This window comes from Ptychodera flava, chromosome 8 (assembly GCF_041260155.1).
Source record: "Ptychodera flava strain L36383 chromosome 8, AS_Pfla_20210202, whole genome shotgun sequence".
NCBI lineage: Eukaryota > Metazoa > Hemichordata > Enteropneusta > Ptychoderidae > Ptychodera > Ptychodera flava.
Window position 1 is genome coordinate 8,022,501 of NC_091935.1, and position 22,289 is coordinate 8,044,789.

The window sequence follows — 22,289 nt, forward strand, 5'->3', positions numbered from 1 at the left end:
TGACAACACCAGTTCGGAAAGGTCATGCACTGTTGAAGACGGTGGTCTGTAATATGTTCCAACAAGTAAGCTCCTATATTGCATTTTTATTTCAACCCAGATTAGTTCACAGTTAGATTCAAAGTGTGTAATTCGTTTGGCTCCAAGAGAGAGATTTACTCCAATAGCTACACCTCCACCTCTTGTTTCTCCCGGTCTATCACGCCTGAACCATTGGAATTCATCAAGCAGTTCATGGTCTCCCACAAAAGGCTTTAACCAGGTTTCAGTAAAGCAGACTACATCGAATGACGTATAGTTTGCCTGTTTCACAACGCATGGCCAAAGACTGTCGGCTGATTGATGTCATGACCAAACAAGCAAATGAACACATCAGCAAACAACAGTAAACGCCGCAACACTGATAGCGTATTGATCGTCAAACTCAGTTACGAGTACGTACGCCCATACAAGATACAAAAAAAAACACTTGCAAACGTCAAGCGACTAGTTGGCTAGTCTAGTTCTTTGCGTTCGCCCATAGCTTCCTTAATCAGTGTAACGACATCTTGTCTGCCCAAGTTTGGCCTTAACAGGACTTCGATGAATCGATCGACGGTTGAGCCACTGTGGCAGGACCATTGCTGTAGGAGGGCATCGCATGGGTTGTCCTTGTTCATTAGTACCTGTACTTCGTGTTGTGTATGCCCCAGCTCGCCTAGTAAGCAAATAAAAAATAGTGACAACATCACTGTTCGCTCCCATATAGTTATCAAAACAAGTCAACAATTGTATGAAACATGGACATACATATACCGGTACAGACAGACTGACATACACAGACTGGCACAGAGTGATGACATTGACCCCAAGTGTGCCTTGGCCCATGGAGAGTGATAAAGATATAACAAACAGCTGAATGTAATGATAAAATAGTTAAGTATAGGCCTATACAGGCACTGAAGGTGAATATGTTACAGCAACTTGATTAGTTTCTTTTCCTTTTCTACTTCTGAAGACAATCAATCTGCAAGGCAGTTCATGTATTGACAAATATGTTATCTTTTACAAGCACACAGTAAACTGTTCTTGATTTTTCATTTACAATATTTGACATAGACTGAAATACATAACATGCAACCAATGTTTACACTTTGCCCATACACCAGATACATGGAGAAATTTCAACATACAATCATCAACTCAGAAACCCTACAGGAAAAAGTAAACATTGTTTTCTTCCAGAACAGCTGGTACATCCACATCTGGAACAACTTACAAACTGAACCAATTACACAAGGAAGATGACACAAGAGATAAAGTTAAACTGTGGTGAACTTGACTATTCCTTTCAAATCCTTACCTAACTTGACATCTTAAACTAAAATACACTGCATGGTTAATTGTGCACAAAATTACATCGGGGTGGACCATTTGATAAGGGATGGTGTCTGGAAGATCGATGAGGTACATTATCTTTTTTATCCGATCCATTGTACATTCTTTTTCCCCACTCTCCCACCTTTTCTTTTTGTCAAACCTTCTCTGGCTGAATTTTTTATTGGCATTTGTTTGGAATTTTTTGAAAATCTGCCAGGATTTTTTTACCGTATTTCAACACCAAATACAGTTTACCATATCAAATGCTTACTAAATCACCACATTATATACTCTTAGTTCCAGTAGGTATAAAATTACCCAAAAAAATCTTAAAAATACAAATGAAAGATATCCCAGTAAAACTGAAAGTTTCGCAAAGTTGCCCAAAAATTCAAAATTCCGGATTTCAACTTAATTTCAATATATCTTATTAACAAAAACCCTAAGGACCGGTTTACTAAATATCAAAGCAATCAGACTGGTAAATTTTGAGAAACAAATTTTTTGAAAACAAATTTTTGACCAAAAATGAGAAAAATTGCCCCCCAAAATACAAAATTGCAGATTTCATCCTAATTTTAAATATATCTAATCAACATAAACCCTAGGAACCTGTACACTAGATATCAAAGCTACCAGATCAGAAGTTTTAGGAGAAAAATTCTTTGACCAAAAAAGGCAAAAATTGCCCCAAAAAAAAAAAATTGCCAGTTTCAACATACCTTCAATACATTATATTGAGATTAATCTTAGATACCTGTATACCAAATACATGTATCAAAGCTATCAAATCAGCAGTTTTTGGATTAAAATTTTTTTTATCAAAAATTGGGAAAATTGCCCCAAAATTACAAATATGGCAATATCAATACAATTTGTACAAGCATGATTGAGGTCATTCTGAGAAAATGAATATTAAGTTTCATAGCATTCAGACGAGCGATTTCAGAGAACAAGATTTTTTGACTAAAAACGGAAAAAATACCCTAAAAATACAAACATGCAAATTTCATCCTAATTTTTGCACACATAATTTAGAATACCTAAAGTAATCTGCATACCAAGTTTCAACCAAATCTGACCAATGCTTACTGAGTTTTAGCCATTTGCAGGATTTTTCCTTTTTTCCCCTCATTTGCATATTTTTGGCACTGACATGTTCATTTGAACAAATTCACATCTCCACCCCTAGGTGCACCTGTACACCAAATACTAGGACAGTAGGTGCTACGGTTTAGGAGTTTTTGATGTGGACGGACTAACAGACATACATACATACTTACATACATACACACAGACGCCATTTTTCCACCTTATACGAATACCTCCCATTTGCATATATACATATGCATATATGGGAGCGTAATAAGTAAGTACATAAAAAGTAGGTAGATAATTATATAAGTCAATCTATTAAGTAAATAATTGAACAAATGTACAGATAGTAAAAACAAAATAGCAAGTACATAATTATGTAAAGCTATGCAAAGCTGTGCTTTGCAGAAGTTGATTATACACTTGTTAAATTTCTATTATCTGCTTCAGAGATAATAGTATGTCTGCCTTTATCTACTGTTGAAAAAAACGGGCATACCAAAGTCTGAAGTGTGAGAAATATCATCGTTTCACATTGATAGTTGGACATTCTACCGTGTTTTAAATTAGGAGAATTCGACAACAATTCAAAATGTGTATTCAAAAAAATTATTAACGCTAGCCATCCCTATTTCCCTGTAAGAAGGTAAATACCAAGAATATGGAACAATGGTTTTCGACCAAAGCATTGTAGCGATGGATTTAAATGGGCAGTACAATGTATTACGTACCGGCCAGGTCCCTCCAGTCACCGTGTAAACGCTGTTCTATGTTCATGCTATTGCAGATTTGTTTGTAGAGTGATGGAGGTAAATCCGAAAAGCGCGTATCCATAGAAATGCGGCACGGAGTTTGATGGAAATTTTCTTCCTGAAACCATGAGCACAAAAAAAGTAAAAACATCAACGCAGAATAAAAGTGTCGTAGACTAAATACAACAATTTACACTGCATGATTGTGAAAATTAAGTTAACATTTTTATCCTTAAAAATGTAAGCCTCAGTCAATCGCAAATAAGAATCGTATATGAAACATAGATCTGAAAAAAGAGAGATAGTTTAATCGTCAGGTCAAATTTAAAGTTCGAAATTCTGATGGACGATAAATAAAACTCTGGTCCCCATAAAGACTCAAAATTTCCACATGTACGAAGTGTCTATGATTCGTGTAAACTGGCTGACAATTGTTGCCTGTAACAGTCTTGTAATCTCATTTGAAATAAACTTAAAGAAGCCTTTCTATTTCCCACCTGATATTCAATCCAACTATCCCAAATCCGTATTTAAATAATAAATCTTTTACTTTTGATACCCAGGTAACCCTCCCAACAGAATATAATATTTTAACACATCTTAATAATCTCTCGAATAACAAGTGGTGTTCATTTCTAGAAGTTTTAAGCAAAAGGAAATGTAACGCTTCATATATACATCACAAAGGAAACCTTCCACATTCACCTAAAAGAACTTCGGGATTTACACTTGAATAGACACCTAATAGAAAACGACAAAACTAAATTGAACTCTCTCAATATCCAAACAGTATTAAAATCCCCAGATTTCAGCACCGTAACAGATCACAGGCATAACTGACGTGTCACTTCTTTTATAGGTAAACCTCCTAACTTCTTGATAACTATTTCAATCTGATGCAATGCCTTTTTTCCCTTTTGTAACTGACTGATGTTTGGCAATAACCTGCCATTTACCAATACTTTCAATTCTTGGTGGCCATCATCCCTCCCTGTGCTAACTCATTGGGGAAAATTACATTTTAGATTTTCGAAAAACTAAGACAGTGGAAATTTTTCTTACTTCAAAAGCTTTAAAATAAGCACCCCAACCCCGAGGCAAATAAAAAAAAAACTGAGTGTCCAAATATCTGTCCCCAAGGCGCATTCTAACTTCAGTTGTAAGATTGTTAAATTTACACAAGGATTACGAAAATGATGCATTCAAAGTCGGCTTAAGTAGAAACGGCAATGCCAATGATGAATCCTTAGCCTTCTTTTTATATTGAATCGCAACATGAAATATGTGGTATTTCCACGCCAAACTCTCACTGTACATGAACATATTAAAGTTCATTCTCATTAATTACGATTAATTATTTTATATAATCCCATGGTATTTTTCTCTGTTACTCGCGGAGCCGTACAACTTCGAGCCGAAGGCGAGAAGTTGTGCGGCTCCGCGAAAAACACGAGTATACGATGACGTCAAACGGAGAAAAATACCATGGGATTATATATTTATCACATGAACAGTCTTCTTATTTTTCTTTGATGTGGATGGATCAAAATTATTATAACAAATTGCATGATTTTCATCGCGATTTTGTGTTTTATTTACGCGGATATCTTACATTTTATGAGTAAAGCGGCCTGTCACCGAGGAGATGTGCAAATGTTTACAGGTATACTTTCATTCATAAATCCCATTAAGCTAAAAATTAGATACATCGAATGGTATCTCCACCAATCAGACGTACGGATTCGGTCACGTGCGCCTGTTAATCATTGTCTCGCGCTGGACCGTTGCCAAGGCAAGTCTGCCATCGGCGGACATATCTTTCACCGCGATAGCGACGGATAACCACAGTATTTTGAGTTATTTAGAATATTTATAATTATATTTTTGAAGTTAATGCAACGACACGATCGAAACAGTAGTTTCTTCTTAGAGATGCTGTAGCTTTTACATGTAAAATATCACAAGTTTACGACCTTGGCGAGCCCGAAAGTTTCAGATCGATGATACACACAGTGTAAGTTTGTAGTGGGCACTGCCGTCACCAGTCTCCGCCGGTGGCCATCAATGTTTTCGTCTTACAGACTTTGATATTTGCTGTTACACATATATCGCCCGTAGGTACATCCCAATTTTGTGTTCTGTTGTGAGTGTTGTCCGAGCCAACTTTCGAAATACATCGAATTCTACAGCGCTGCACTGTACAGGTCGGACAGCTTATATCTTCACTAAGTATACAGCCTTACTCTGAAGGTTTGATTCCGATCGAGAAACAACGGAATAATTTGTGTGATGAAGGAAATTTATCGTTGTTCGTCGAATGACTTTATGCTTATGCCTTCTATGTCGCTTTCCCAAAGACTATACGGTACTCATTTATTAAGTTGAACTTTCGTTGAGGTGTATCGTTCGGGTTTATCGCCAACCGGGATCGCCAGGTACGACGTCGCTTGGCGATCGTCAGGTATGGCGACGTCCACATTGAGCTTTACGACTGGTGCCGTGACGTTACTGAGCCATTAAAACGATCGACGGTATCCTCATTCGATTTTTGGGAATAGCTAAACCTTCAGCGACTCGAAATTTCGTTGGACATGCCTCCTCTGTTTCCATGTCTGGATTTATCGAGTCCAGTCACCTTTTTGTCAAATTGCCATGAGAGCACGGCATCGATCACGAAAGTCGGTCTATGTCGCGACGTGCTTACATGCATGTGCGAACGGTACCATTGCAGGAAAAAAGTTCCGGTTGATGACGTACAACAGGGGTAATATGGATTTCTTATCTGTGCTGGTGTACGTCACACAGGTGGAGATACGGGCCAGTTCAAGTGATAATTGTCTTAATTTGATCATATACTATTCCATAATATTTTTCTTCGTTCAGCGAAGAAAAATACGAATGACGTAATGATGACCGTGTCACGACGAATCGAAGACTCGTGGTGAGCCGGTTATTACGTCACGAGTATTTTCCGAGCCGGAAAATAATTATCACAAGCACAAGCCAAGAATTCACTATTTTTTATTTTTTATTTTATTTTATTTATTTATTTCTTTTTTGCAAAATAAAAGATTTCCTCAACAATTCCGCATTTAAACTCAAGAACTACTTTTTGAATGATATAAATACGCCATGGGCAAGATGTCAATCATTTCTAGTCGTCGATAGCGAGAGCGAGGAACACGCTTCCCGGCGCTCGTGAACAGAAATCGACTGAATCTAAACGGCGCAAACGCTGTGTAATGTCGTGCCCCACCACACCCTGGTTGCAATGTACTGAACCCACGGAAATGCGACCACCTTCGAGTTCGTTGCATCCGAAAATTACTCACATAATTCCCTAGGGATATACATGCGTTACATTCTTGTGTTTTCATAGTTCGGATTATTATTGTCGTAGTCTATGAAAATATTGATGTCATTACGCGATTTTTTAAGGTTCAGCGTGCGGCCCTAGATGAGCACTTGAACCCCCCCCCCCCTTTTGTACTGGAAAATAAACTATAACATGACTAAAAAATTTTGCTATGAGGATGTATTTGTCAGATTCTAAAAATATCACTATTTTTACAAATTTTGACATCAGATAAATTTTGATCGAGGGAAAAATACGTATTGTTTACATAGACGGGCACATCGAAGATCGACGTAAAATCGTTCCAACGCACCACAATTGGTGACAGAGATGCGGGTTGTCGTGACGTAAAACGACCAGAGTATAAATCCCGCTTCAGAGAATACAAACTTTGCATGTGTTTCTGATAAATTCAGAAGGGGGAGGAGCGTTCAGAAGTGGATCCTACTTCAATGACAGGTAGCAACGGAAACTAGCGAGGAATGATTTACAATCTCCCACAACAAATTTATTTCATCTTCCAGTATAAAGCGAGAATATATTTTGTTTTACCTTCGATTTTCTGCAGAACCCCTCAAAATTGAAGGAGCGACCTTCACACTGGAATTCCACGGGTCTCTTTTGTACTGGTAACGCCTTGTCTTCAGAGCCAGTTTTACGATATGAAGAAGGTCTAGTTTCGAAAGGCAAGTGTGATCCTCGTTTGGGCATAACACACCGCAGATATATTTCATATATTTGAAGTCTCTTTGTCTTATTGCCTCAAGCTGAAACAGAAACCAATCCAGAAACCTCCATGCTTTAGTATTGGATGTCCGTTGGACGGTGACTTTGACCAGCGGCTGCTGTGGCGATTCGTTAATGAGTTCAAGTTTGTAATTTAAAACTTTATCGAAGAGGAACTTGCCGACATTGTAGTAAACATTCCGAGTTGTCACGCGTGAGGGAGTAACATCAACCCTGAAACAGCGGGCAAGCAGACGGGAAAATACACCTTCGGGTAAAAAGCCACAGAAATCAATGTAGTAAACATCTTTATCTCCTTTTACTGACAACCTATCTTCATCAATTTCAGTAGCCATATAAAGAGGCAATAAACCAGGTACCAGATACAATTGGTTATCGACTTCAGACTCATGTGGAATAAGGCAAATCAAATCATAAGCTTGTAACAAGGACACTGCCATTTCTTTGGACACCTTCATTGGTTCTACGATGTGGCTCACTAAACGACTATCAGCAATTCCAGTTTTCTCCAACTTCCTCCAAAACGGCGCCACCCTGTGGTATCTCTTATGAAAAGGAGGAATATTAATCAGATTCTTCATAATATCAACAAGAACTTGAGGATCAAATATGATGAAATTCTTGAGAGTTTCATCTGCCGCATGGAAGATTATTTCTCCGGCTTTGTGAAAGAAGCCAAGCATTAACTCAAATTCTAATGAATCACTGATTTTGCAATTTTCCTGGGCAAACTCATGAACTTCTCTGTATCCACAGATGGCATACTCCAGGCCAAATTTTCTGGCGGCCCTCCGTTTACTTTTGATTAACTCGTAGAAATGGAGGTATTTCAAAGGAAATTCTGCTTTCATGTACTCTGCCTCTTGGCTCTTTTCTAAGATGTAATTTCTAAGTTTTCGTGCATCTGTGTCTAAAGGTTTTGAATTCTCTATTGGGAAAATCGGGGTGCCATCATCGTTCATGACAAGCCGGTCACAGAAAAAGTCGTAGAGTTTTTTGTGGAAATACGACGAAAGTTCATTCCGCACAGAGACCATTACACTATCCCTGTGTGTGCCAACAAGGAAAATGACAGCATCTTCATGTTTTGCGTGGGTACGAATTGAGTTTAACCAAAACAAAAGTCGTTGGAATTGTTCCTTCTTGTTTTTGGCTGCTCTTTCAAAATTGAAAACCAGCAAATACACCGCGTGACTGGCGATGAAAATTTGGTGGGTGACGTGATAGAGCTGGTCTCCAGCGAAATCCCATAGACTTAATCTTGTTGCTAAGCGACTTGATCCAGCTGACTGTTCTTTCATGGCATCCCTAACATTTAAGATCGGAAATCTCTGAGTTCTTACTTTCCAAAATACATACAACTCGATCAGTGGGTGGGTCAATACTGATGCAATGAAAATAAAAATCGACACTGTTTTCAAAGTTGGAGAGTGGAAGGTCCAGCCCATGCCATACCCGAGTAACAGACCTACCATTATTCCAACCATCTTTTTCAGGAAATAACCGGAACCAAATTTCTTATCCAGGTCTCTTCCAAGAAACTCTCCTGTCAATTTACCACTCCATAGCAACATGCCAAGGATGAAAGGTAAAACAATTGGCATATTTATTGTACTCACAGAAAGGACCACACTGATTAAAAGGAAAAATGAAATGACACCCATGATTCCTCGTGGAAAAATCCACGGATGGTTACTTGTTATGACATCCCAGTATCGGTATATGCATATGCCAGCAAGATCCCCCAATATGGAAGTGACCGCTTCCAAAGTACTTGTGAAGTCTACACTTAGGTTTGATAGCTGTAATTGATCTAGGGATGTTAGCTGACCTGGGGAAGCGAGTAGGCAAAGACCGAATGCTATTCCTGCTCGACATCCATACCCAAAGAAGATGCCCAGAATGAAACCGAACAAGGTAAAGGCAACACAAAAGACAAAGTAGTTGGCCATTGGCCAGTGAAAACAGAGATTGTCGAGATAATTCAGAATGGCATTAGGTGTGAAACTGCATCTGAAGCAAATGTCAACTGCCATCATGATAGCTAGACTTGTCCCGTAACGATAGGCATTGAGGACATCTCCGTTGCACACCACTATGATGGCGAAAAAAATTGTCCATTCAAGGAAAATAAAGCCGAACGGAAGTGCTGCTCCATACAGAATTGCACTCAGTGTGAGGGGAATACTGACAAACATACCAATATATTGAACATCACTGAGTGTCTGGTTGACCCGCTCTCGAAATGTCAAAGAACGTTTACCACTTTTGGTTTTTGATGTTTTTGGCGGAGACGGTGGCTCCCGTGTTTGATATGATGAAGACTCCATCGCGGCCTTTGCTGTGTACCACGAAGCTCCGATTTCAAAATCGTTTTCATGTGGACTTTTGCTTTCTGTCCATGAATAGTCGACTTCTTTTGCCGTGCACATCCTGGTTTCTATTCCCTCTGTACTGGGCTCGTCTCCCTGGAACTGCTCACCCATCAGGAGCCTGCGCAGACTAGTTTTTCCAACGCGGGCGTCACCAAGGAACATGACCTTGCTCCTGTTGAAAGGAAGTTTACCAACATCTTCTGCGGTTTCGTAAATACTTTTTACTTCATCGTCACCAGATAGTACACCTAAGTTGAAGCTTCGTTTATAGTTGGAGAACCCGGCTAACCACTGCTGGAATTTACTACCCATGTTCACTTTCCTCTTAGTGAAGTCAACGTTTCCAGAAAGATCATTTCTACCTGTTGGATAAAGGAAATAAAAACGCGCTCAAAATACTTATCATGCAATCGTTTGGGAAGGTTCTAATACCTCAATTGGTGTGATTTAATTTAATGTTACAAAATCATTACCAGTATATACTCGTCTTATTGTTGGGCTGTTCACTGCGATTCGTATCTGTTGCATGTGTTCAAGTACAAAGAAAGACGAATGCGTACAGTGTGTTCTGTCATGTTTCAGGTAGAACGCGCCTCGGGGACAGAAACTCGGACTTTCAAATTTCATCAATTCATTTCTGATCTACCACTAGTAGGGGCTCATTTTAAAGCTCTTGATGAAAGAAAAGTTTTCGCCATCGTAGTTTTACGAAAATTGAAATAGCTCATAAAGTTAACATAGGAATGGCGGCCATTTTGAATTTCAAATATTTGAAAATCTTTGGTAATTTGTCTCTCTAGTAACTTACCAAATTTTGCACGGTGACCGCCGATGTTTATTCTTGCTTTGGTAAGGGAATGGTCGAAAGTTTGAGCAAAAGTTTAAGTCTTTCACTTCTGAGGCACCTATTACCTTAATGGCGTGTTTCGTATTACCTGCGTACGCACCACCTTTACTTTGGACAATGGAGTTTTCTCTAAAAACCATGTGATTTCTGTTATTGATAAAACTTTGGTAAAGCTATGGTTCGATAAAATCCCGGAACACAATAACCTATAAATGGATCACAGAAAGAGATTGCATTTCACAAAGCTCACAAAAACAGAGTTTGCCTTTGAACGGAAATTCCTCCTCCCCCGCCCAGCCAATATCAAATAATGCATCCCTATGCAAAATTAGCGATACAATTGTCCCTAGTGTGCGGACGACTGTTAACGCGCGATATCTCGCTTGTTGAAACTGGGCTGTCCAGTGCGGATGCAGATATGCGATTTTTCCGTTGTTGCTAAGCATGCTTATGCCAAATTCCATCGTTGCCAAGGGGTCCTGGCGTGCGCTTCAGAGCAACATCAGACTGACTGGGTGACGGTTCAGGTAGGTGGAGCTCTCCAAATTTTCGTTTAATTTCGCCAAGTATGTTTGAGATCGAATATTTTAAGTAATCTTATTTTAAGAATACTGGTCTCCGATCAAAATTGACCGTTCATGCAGTAATCCTCCTCTAAACAAAGTCCCCTTCCTATGACCCTGTCTTAAGCCATAGCAGTGACTATTTTTTAGCTTCACCTGTACACATTAGATAAAATGATAGTCTAGAGGGCGATGCTGTATACTAATTAGGCTGAAGTTCATATCAAGCATAGGGAGTCTATTGGGAGTTCACATCGGATGTGTATGAAGTTTGTGAGATGAGATCCTAAACAAATGAGAGCATTTAAGTCGGACGATTCCACAGAACAGCTGATATGGAAGGATGTTTTGTGAAAATCCTGTTTTATATAACAATATCTGCTACTGATATCTGTTAATATATCATGCATGTTTATCCATTGAAGTGATAATTTTCAAAGAGTGTCATTCTTTATACAATTTACGCACTAAATTGTCCTAACAATTGACTGAGGACTTGATAAATAATCATTGACAAATACTTTTAAAACATATGTATAATAAATGATAAATTTGCTGGTTTTTAATATGCATGTATATTAATAAGTGGTGTGAACTTATTCTTTCAGATCAACACTACATGGACTGACGGCCAGTGAACGTTATGCGTGACAAGACTGAAACATTTAAATTTCTTTTTGACATGTCATTACAACAATGATTTATTGCCATTAAAGACATTTATTACAATCTAGATTTGCTGCAATTTTATGAATTTTGGTTCAACGAAGTACAAAGATCGACAAAGATCCTAAGATTTATCAGTAATAAAGCTCTACAAGTTACATTTGCTAGAACCGAATTATTTAAGCAGTCTTTTTGAGTAATTACCTGTACAACAATTTGCCTTCAGCAATAAGAAGTTGTACAAGTGTTAGACGTTTTAAGCAGGCTTGTTACAAATTTTATCGACAAAGCTTTTTCGACACTTTTACATGAAACCTGTCTGTGTTGTAATGTTGTTGTTATCCTGTACTCTGTCTTCTGTGTATAAGTTTTCTTTGTGTTTGACCCTTGTGAAAAGAGGCGTATACCTATCATGGCTATAGAGTTAAAATAAAGTTTATAGGGCATATTGTTGTTGTATTGTTGTAAGATACTTATTGCATCAAATTGTAAAAGATTTATAAAAAATACGTATTTTAATTTAGGTAAATCGCATAACCTCATCATTAATTAAACCTGTACTTTTAGAACAATAATTGTTAAAATAATTGAACTCAGCTATAGCCTTGAAGCTGTGATACTTGTAATTTTTTCCCTTTCTGGCTCAATATGCAAGTGTGCATTTCAGAAAAATCAGTGACAATCAGTAATAGTTCATTTATGCTTTTTTAGTAAATTCATATTGGCCACTTTAGAGATACAAGGCTTCAGTAAATCGCCTCATTTTTTCTGCTTAATTTTCTACCCTTTTATAGGGGAGATACTTTCTCTAGCGCAAAATTTCAGGATGAGAAACGGTAAACGGTAGCGACTGGTTTTGTGTGAGGCCTAGCAGCTAGGCGATATTGCTGTGAGTGTGTGGGGGTTCGAATCCCGTTTGGGTTATAGTAAAAAATTTATTTGAGAAGCGCTATAATGAGTATCGTCGCTAGAGGGCAACCTTCACGCATGCGCTTTAGCTGTTATTTTAGGGATTTGCAAGGACTACCTGTACCCGCCAGTGCTATTTTAAGTTAACATTTCCGTCTCACGGCCTTATCGCCAAAACTGAGGGCGTAGCGTTTCAGTTGGATGTCTGTGTAAAAGGACAGTGACAAAATCAAACTTGGAGAAGAAACATGTAATGAGCAGGACCGGAAAATTCAGGAGTGAATGAGTTGTATTTTCTGTCAAAACGCACGAGACAACATTTTGACTTCGCGATTTTCAGCGATATAAAATAATAAGACACTAAATAATGTACGATTTGGTAAATCTAACTATTTATCTTTCAATTCGCCTAGTTATAATTAACATAAGTTGAATTCTCGATGAACTACAGGCGATATTTCTTTACAATGTGTAGCGCTAGATTTAGTGATTTTTTTTGAAATTTCCGCGTTCCATACCACCCACGAAGGAAAATCGATTTTGCGCGTCTCGGGTATCTGCGTCCGCACTGTGTCAACTTTTCCTCTCCACTCTCGACGCTATGCGCTGCTGTCTGGCTAGAACATGCAATCTGCGGATTGACATTTCACGTAACGAGAGTCAAGGAAACTCCTAAACCCTTGTAACCTTCTTCAAGTCTGTTACTTGCCTTTAATAAATACTGCACGTAATAGTAAAACATTAAGATGTCGTAAACGATACCTATCCATTGTTCAACGTCTGGAATGTCAAATCACTGGTCGTTAATCACATGTAGCATGGAACGCGCACCTGGCACCGAAGAACACTGGGCAAATCTTCATCCCGAAAACAATCACGTTTTAACGGGGTTGCTCCGTAACTTTATGAAGCAACTTTACCCACAAGGATTTACGGTGAATTGTTGATTTGTTCCGAGTGTGCAAGTATTCCACAGTCGTGCCAACGTGGCCTTAAATGTAAACTCAATGCAACCACTTTCAAAAATATGTGCATTAGCCTTAAACGTTAGCAATTTTTGGCCATATGAGTCATGCAAAATACATAGAAAGTTGTTCCTCGCATCTTCTTGGAAGACGCATTTTGATAAATGTTATCGAAAATCGTTTTGACAACGAATTCTGCGTTAATATCTATCACAACAAACAGCGTTTTCAATCAGTTCATTTACTATGCAATTGGGTTAAAAGAGATAATTATAGCTTCAACTTCAGTATTTTTCTATCCAACCGTAACTCCAGCGTTCGCTATGGTATTGTTGAACCTTTGGACCGGAAAGTGGGTCGAGAGTTGAACTAGTGCAAATTGTAGTTTGACAACAATGCACTGCAGTCTGTGTGATTTGTAGGAGTCTCCTAGGACACTGTCCTGCACTCTCAAATAAAAACAACACACTTAACATGACGGAACTCATGGCTGCGCCCCGAAATTTGAGTAACAAGTCATCGTTGATGACACAGTCCCCACTTGTTAATGGGTACATTGATTACAAGTCCTTAGAGAGGATAGAGTCCTGTTCAATAATTGGATCTGTGATTAATAATTAGTTCAATGGTGGTGAAAACGTAAAACGAATATAGACTGCAATCCTAATCGCTAAAGGTAATTAAACAAGTCAATTAATCGTCAGGATATTGCCAAACACTTTTGCTTTCTATTATAACACTGAAAGATTCTCACCTGTACCACATTTCATAAATAAAACCGCCAAGTGTTAATGAATTGTATTACAGCACTGTGAGATCAACATCTGTACCAAGTGTCATCAAATTTGATGAAGTATTTCTGGATATATCACTCTAATTAGGAAAGTTCATTGTATATTTAAATTAAAAATTAATGAACATGACACTGCTAAGTATCTTTATTCAATATGAAAGCAATGTGAGCTAAACATCTGTACCAGGTTTCATGAAATTTTATGTACCATTTCTTGACATATCAGGCTAATTATGAAAATTCATTTAATATGCAAATTGGTAGTTAATTCACATGATACTTCTACATATCTTTGCATGCCATAACACTACCGAAATATTAACATCATCAAATTTGATGCAGCAATATTAAGACATATCACACTAATTGTGAAACTACATAAAATATGCAAATTAGCAATCAATCCACGTAATACTTCATAATAACTTACAGTATTACACCATTTCTTGACACATCAGGCTAATTACGAAAATTCATTAAATATGCAAATCAGCAGTTAATTAACATGATACTATGCATGCCATTACACTACTGAAATATCAACATCTGTGCCATTTTTCATCAAAGTCGATGCAGTATTTCTGGAGATAACCCACTAATTAGGAAAGTTCATTAAATATACAAATTAGCAATTAATTCGCATAACACTGCTAAGTGTCTTTGTACACTATTTAGAGAATGTGTGCTTAAGATCTGTACCAAGTTTCATCAAATTTGCTACAGTATTTCTAGAGATATAAACCTAATTACAAAAATTCATCAAATATGCAAATTAGTAATTAATTGATGCAATACGAACATATTTCATTGTGTGCTGTCAGAGCTCTATGTGACTAAGATCTTTACAAGGTTTCATCAAATTTAGTGCCGTAGCTCTAGAAACAGAGCTCTTTTTCAAGAAGTCATTGTTAATGACATAGTCCCTTTTTAATAAATGGCCGCCACACGGCCATATTAGATTGGATCACCAAACAAATTTACGTGCAAATATATGATATAGGGAGTAATCCTTGTACAAAGTTTAAATGAAATCGCTCCTGGCATCTTTGAGATATCTGCGTGAACGCACACACGGACTATACCAAAAGTATAAGTCCACCCCGTCCCACGCCCCGGACGTAGTCCTAATTATCACAGACAAATTGAGAAACAGACTAGCAACGGGTATTGTTCAAGGCGTGAAGCGGTTACGTAACCCATCCATGTTCGCCTCGCCTCAGGTTGCTCTCGCCTCTCTTTTCCGAAGAGTGCCGACCATGCACCCTTCGGTAATTTTCGGATTTTCGACAATTGTTAAGCAAAAGTATGTTCTGCAAAGTTTGTGTTGTTGTTGTCGTGTGGTGCTGAGCGGCATTGGCCTGCTGGAGAAAACGAGAGTGTTTTGAGCTTCAGGAAAGTGAGTTTTACCATTTTAAAAATTCCTCACATATTTTTATGAATATATAATGAGTGTGTTTGAACCAAATTTGAAAGTCTTTTATCGATACTGTCTGGTTTTACTCAATGGTCAGTCATACCGTCTTTTACACGTTCGTCTAGGAAGGACATGTTTATGAAACTGCTGGCGTGTTATGTTTTGATTGGCGTGAAGCAGTGTTTCTGGCCTGAGAGCTCACAAAGTAACTATGGTTGCTACGCGACTGGCAGCACGATGCCATCTCGTCGTATTTTTCGCATAATCTCGTGTAATTATCAACCATAAAACAAAGTCTTCAAAAAGTTTAACACCTTTGAAGTTCATTTTAATATGAAAAGGCCATAGTCAACCGAGACGACCATGGAACAAAAGGCATGCCGCATTGCTAGTCTGTTTCTCTATTTGTCTGTGTAATTATGCACCTATCAGCATGAATAGCAATATGATCCGCGTTTGTCGTGCATATTTTTCCTATGGAATCTTGCTTCGGCAGCATAACTGTTCGATGAACCTTTTGTTTTGAACACTACAAATGAAAATCAAAGCCAAGAAAACGGAGTCAGTGTGAAAATGTGCACGAAGGGCTGTACTACAATGTTTGTACATAGGCCTAAATTCCGAATAGGTTGGAGTATGGAACTAGTGAAGCAATAGGGTGATGTCGTCATTGTCTGGCCCGAGACCGTTACGCTAAATTTAGGAGAACACTCGCTATACGAGTCATATTGTATCACATTGTTGCACCAAAATCGATCCATTCCAATGCTAGAATCTTCATTCTGAGGCTGAACTGAACAGAACAATGCAATCATTAGACAAATGAAAAAAAATTGTGTGGTTCAGATAACCTGACCTACCCTGTTTTAACCCCCCCCCCCCTAAACTTTTTATGGGTCCGTCAACAGGGAAGTAACACAAACTGTACTTTCCGCTAAAATTTTGAGAAAATTCCTTTAAAAAAGTAAAACCTCGCGAGAGTTGGAGCGAGATGATGTCATCGTTCAACTTCCTGTGCCAACCTGTTCTCGTCAGCGATACGCGGTTCCAAACACAATGTATTTTCAATGTCATTTCCGTATGGGAAAAATTGCAATTTAATTGCATGCGTTTACCGATTTTTTTGGTGGAAATAAAAAATTACCAAGAATCGTTTTTTCCTACCTACCTACCCTATGTTTTTAAAGCATGTTATCGAAAACACAATTTTTTTAGGGGTAAGCCTAAAGTAAAAATTTGCAAACAAAAATTACTATTTTGCGACATCGTCAAACCTCCCCACCCTTGTCACGCGTACCGTAGCGATCAAATTGCCCACTGCCAGGATATGATCGGTGTGCGATCAATTTCCCCTGTTACCCTGCAACCCCCTTCTCCCTCCCCCATATCCCAGGTGGAAAACATTCATAGGTGCATTACAGTTGACCGACGGTCTGCATAACTGACGTTTTTCCGTGAACGCGACTGTGACTGTTAAAGGGAACAGTCGTCGCCAGGAACTACGTACGCCTGTGCGTATTTCTCGTTTACAAAAAATGTATTTCGTGCACGATATCTAGCAATCTGATTAAAGTCAGATGTAGAGTACGGCGACGTCTTCTTATGCGTACTCGGTATTCTCTCACTGTCGCCTCTCACTACATCTGACCAACTCCCATAGAAGGTCGCGCTCAAATCTCGCGCACTGAAGCAGCCAATCAGATTGCACGTAACGTGATCCATATAAATATCTCATCTAATCGATTCAATTCTGCAGCAAGTACACAACATGACGCACTTTCAAATTTCAGGCTGCTCGGCTGCCTTGTACACATTATGCTGTAGTGTATAAGGGAGCTTCAGTAATTACAGGGGGGTGGGCGGGGGGAATTTCGCGAACACCTGTACCGTAAATTGTGACCCTCCCCCTATACTCCTGTCTAAAATGTGACCCTCCCCCTTATCCGACATTCTAAAACTTGACCCTCCCCCCCCCAACCACTGCAGTATTCTCCCCGGGAATAACTAAAACAGTATCAGCTAATTTACATAACAATTGGTTCAATGCTATGTTAGGGACAAATTACAGAGGGGAGGGCTGGTGTTTTTGGAGGGACAGTCGCAATTTATCAGGCAAGAATTGTGTTGAAGAGATATGGTATTTCATACAGTTTAGGGAGGTCACCATATTTTGTGCAAGTATAAGAAGGCAAGATGTAGCTGATTTAGTGCTTCATCCAAAAATATCAAATCATACATGGAGTCTATCAGGCAAATTATTGACAATTTACCCCCACAAAACATGCTATATCTGTATTTTATATATGTTTGATAATGTATTTAAATGTACTTTGCTTGAATAGGGAAGTAAAATGAACATTTGTGTACAAGAAATTGATTTCTGAATTTCAACTAAAAAGTTGGTTCAATATCCATGGTGTTTATGATGAAATTATGAATAGTTTTTCCAATACAAAATTAGGTAAATCTTTGCATTTGTTTACTCTTGATTATTGATATTAATTTTCTTGATTAGACAGAGTGGTTACAAGTCTATGGTTGTGTAAGAAATTTGATTTTGGAATTTCACCAAAATGTCATTCAATACACTATGCATTGGGGTCTATGATGAAACTATGAATAATTTTTTTTTCAGTACAAAATTAGATAAATCTGTGCATTTATGCATGCTTGATTATTTAGATTATTGTTCTTGATTAGACTACAATGGTTACAAGTCTATGGTTGTGCAAGAAATATGATTTTGGAATTTCACCAAAATGTCCATACACTATGCATTGGGGTCTATGATGAAACTATGAATAATTTTTTTTCAGTACAAAATTAGATAAATCTGTGCATTTATGTATGCTTGATTATTCACATTATTAATCTTGATAAGACTAGAGTGGTTACAAGTCCATGGTTGTGCAAGAAATTTGATTTTGGAATTTCACCCAAATGTCGATTCACTATGCATTTGGGTCTATGATGAAACTATGAATAATTTTTTTTCAGTACAAAATTAGATAAATCTGTGCATTTATGTATGCCTGATTATTCACATTATTGTTCTTGATAAGACTAGAGTGGTAACAAGTCCATGGTTGTGCAAGCAATTTGATTTTGGAATTTCACCAAAATGTCGATTCACTATGCATGGGGGTCTATGATGAAACTATGAATAATTTATTTTTTTTCAGTACAAAATTAGATAAATCTGTGCATTTATGTATGCTTGATTATTAGGATTATTGTTCTTGATTAGACTAGAGTGGTTACAAGTCTATGGTTGTGTAAGAAATTTGATTTTAGAATCTCACCAAAATGTCAATTCACTATGCATGGCGGTCTATAAGTGTGTCGGTGATTTTCTATTCAGGAAATATCACATGGACAATCAAAGTTTTGGCCATAATATCAACTTCTGTCAAATTTCTGTGAAAAACACGAGTAAACGATGACGTCAAACAGAGAAAAAATCCATGGGATTATATATTTATCACATGAACAGTCTTCTAACTTTTCACTTGATGTGTATGGATCAAAATTGTTGTTGAAGATTGCAAAATTATTGTCCTGATCTGGGTTTCATTTTCCAGGATTACTTTCATTTAACGAGTAAAATGGCCCATCACCCTGGTGCAAATATTTGCTGGTAGCTGTGGGTCCATAGCTGTGGTGTTTTCAGACGGGATTCATGCCTTTTACGGGCTGGTTTTGACTTTTACGATTTTAACCGTGTGGTGGCGGGGTTAAAATCGTAAAAGTCAAAACCAGCCCGTAAAAGGCATGAATCCCGTCTGAAAACACCACAGCTATGGACCCACAGCTAATTTGCTGGGTACTTCCATTTATAAATCCGATCTAGTTGAGATTTTGATACACCTAATGCCATTTTACCCAATCAGACATACGGATTCGGTCACGTGAACTTGTCAATCATTGTCTGGCGCTGTCCAGACGCCAAAGCTTTTATGTCCGTGAATCTTTACCTTACCATGAGCTGAAGTAGATGACATATTACTTGGCAAAATAGGAAAGGTTATGATTTCATTATATGTAGTGTATTTTGTCTAATTTCGAAAAATGTGTTTAGGAATGATGCGACGTCCACATTTCAGTTTTTTTTTTATTTCCAAGTCATCCGGGTAGATTTTAAAACGTCATATACATAAATGATCCTGACCTTTTGTTTACATTGCAAAGCGAATTGAATTGGAAGATGTCGTCTGGACTACCCCTACATACGACCGATGCAAACACTGTATGTATGGGGTATGTTGGCGATTGATGAAAGTTAAAACATATTTGTTAAAAATGAATATCGTAAAATTTAAATGTTGCAGCTGTGTTGATGTGATGTATCTAGATATAATGCATAAAATACAATGTTTGTAAACAAGAAAGTCGCACACGCGCAGTTCCGACGACACCTGTTATAGTTCCGTGTTGTTGGAACGTGACTTCAACAATGGATGTACAAAAATAGATGCTGCAACATGATCCCTTATACAGTAAACTGTCTCAAATAAAACATTGTGTGATTCCGGTTACATGCCTCCGAAAATAGGTCGGAAAAATATTTTTATTGTCATTTGCTGAGACCCATGTAATACGGTAAAATTTTGAGAATGTACTCCAATTCTTTGAACATGCTTAAGCGTGGGCCCAATAAAATATATTGAGCGTTTCTGGTAATGCAAGCTTCTCTATCTACAAACTTCCGACCCTAAATTTGTTTTGCGCATTTTGAAAAATCGTAGGTGATTTTGCCAAATTTCGCTATTTTAGATAGGTTGAGCCCCGTTGCAAATAAAGGAATTTTAAAATCTGTTCCCGGCTAGCCTACTCAAGTTCCTGTAAGGCAAGGCGTGTTATGGTACTGAAACACTGACAATGAAAACGGTAAAGAAACAATCGAAGACATGACCAACCTGAGAAATGCTTCAAATGGGCGGCACTGCACAAGAAACGACATGTTAAGGAAGAAATACGGCTATGAAATCGCGTGACGAAGATTTATGATCAGAGCAAAAGATCTTCCTTGACCTGGTAAAGGTTAAGCCTGCCCCGAGAAAAATACGCTGTGGCAGACAATATGTCTATAGCCTAACTCTTCCGCATAGCAATGGCGTTATAGTAGTAGTCTCACTTCTTGATTTACGCGGGCTCTCATTCGAAAAACGCTGAGATTTAATGGATGAGGTCACTTTTATATATAACTGTTGTGGCTACTTGCAGGCACTGTGTGCCAGCTATGACATTTTCAGTTGACTACAAACACAAAGCAGTTTGTCCAACAAATCATGTGTTCTCTCTGTAACATTATTGGAGACTACACAATTGCAAGCTTTGTCGTTCGTTCTTTAAACTAAGAGACGCACCTTCTCATTAAATCATACGGGTAGTTGTTCAGTGTTGTATATTACCTTTGAATGTAGCACAAAGTTATGGTGGGAAGTCCTCAAAATTCGGGTATCTAACGTCTGCATGTTCCAGACAACGAAAAGTGCCCGTCACAGATCTTCACAGACTAGCATAATACGCATGTTTAAACCTGAACTCTCTCAGCCCCTCGCTGGCTTCACCTCAGACCATAATACCGCCCTCAGCAGTTGAGCTGAGCAAAGCTCAGCTCAGCGAGCCAGAACACCAGTTCGCGAGACAAGGAGACCACAGGGGGTTGTCTACATGTCCGTCCCTAGGGGTGGGTAGGTGTTACGTTGTATTGCTAATAAAGATATATTCTACCAACCTTTGGTGTTTCGGTCTTAACTTAGCACTGCCCTTGACAATCAACATGCTGCGTCTATTATCTGATGAGTTTGAGTGCCTAATTAGCCAAGGTAATCAAGGGTAAATTTCTAATCTGTGGACGCTCTCACCAGATTATCACCGGATTAAATTTGACAAAGTCAATAACGAACGCACCAGCAAGGTATAACTGTTATACCTTGCTGGTGCGTCGAACGAATTGTCGAATTTAATCCAGTGATAATCTGGTGAGAGCGTCCACAGATTAGTAATTTACCCTTGATTACTTTGGCTAATTAGGCACTCAAACTCATCAGATAATAGACGCAGCATGTTGATTGTCAAGGGCAGTGCTAAGTTAAGACCGAAACACCAAAGGTTGGTAGAATATATCTTTATTAGCAATACAACGTAACACCTACCCATCCCTGGGGACGGACTTGTAGACAACCCCCTGTGAGGAGACTGGGCGTTTTCATCGCTCATGTTGCACGAGTGTCGCTCGCTTGTTAGAAAGACCGTTGAGGGCGCATAGCTTCGTTGCGAACGAAGGGGCTGTGAGAAAGTCCAGTGTAAACCTTGAATGATAAAGTCTTGCTAAGCATCGTTACGAATTGTGCAAATACCAGCTTTGATTGTCTCCCTATTGACGGTGGTAAAAATATAAAGCCCGGAGTGAGATATCAGTTCGGTACGAAAACTTGAGAGACTTC

At 38.4% G+C, this 22,289-nt stretch overlaps 1 protein-coding gene across 6 annotated transcripts in view; it reads right to left on the minus strand.

Annotated features, from left to right (window-relative positions):
- LOC139138372 (uncharacterized) overlaps positions 1-22,289 on the minus strand; it is a 34,646-nt gene that overhangs the window by 690 nt on the left and 11,667 nt on the right. For 4 of the 6 annotated variants that reach the window (XM_070706720.1, XM_070706719.1, XM_070706721.1 and 1 more), the window contains exons 2-4: positions 7,114-10,045; positions 3,186-3,324; positions 1-697 (exon numbers count right to left, since the gene is read on the minus strand). The exon at positions 1-697 is cut by the window's left edge and continues 690 nt beyond it. In XM_070706720.1, coding sequence (XP_070562821.1) covers positions 3,228-3,324; positions 7,114-9,995 — 2,979 coding nt within the window. In that variant the 5' untranslated portion in view covers positions 9,996-10,045 and the 3' untranslated portion in view covers positions 1-697; positions 3,186-3,227. Of the gene's footprint in view, positions 698-3,185; positions 3,325-7,113; positions 10,046-21,206; positions 21,422-22,289 lie in introns of those variants that run through there. The other 2 variants (XM_070706718.1, XM_070706723.1) reach the window with 2 other exon arrangements.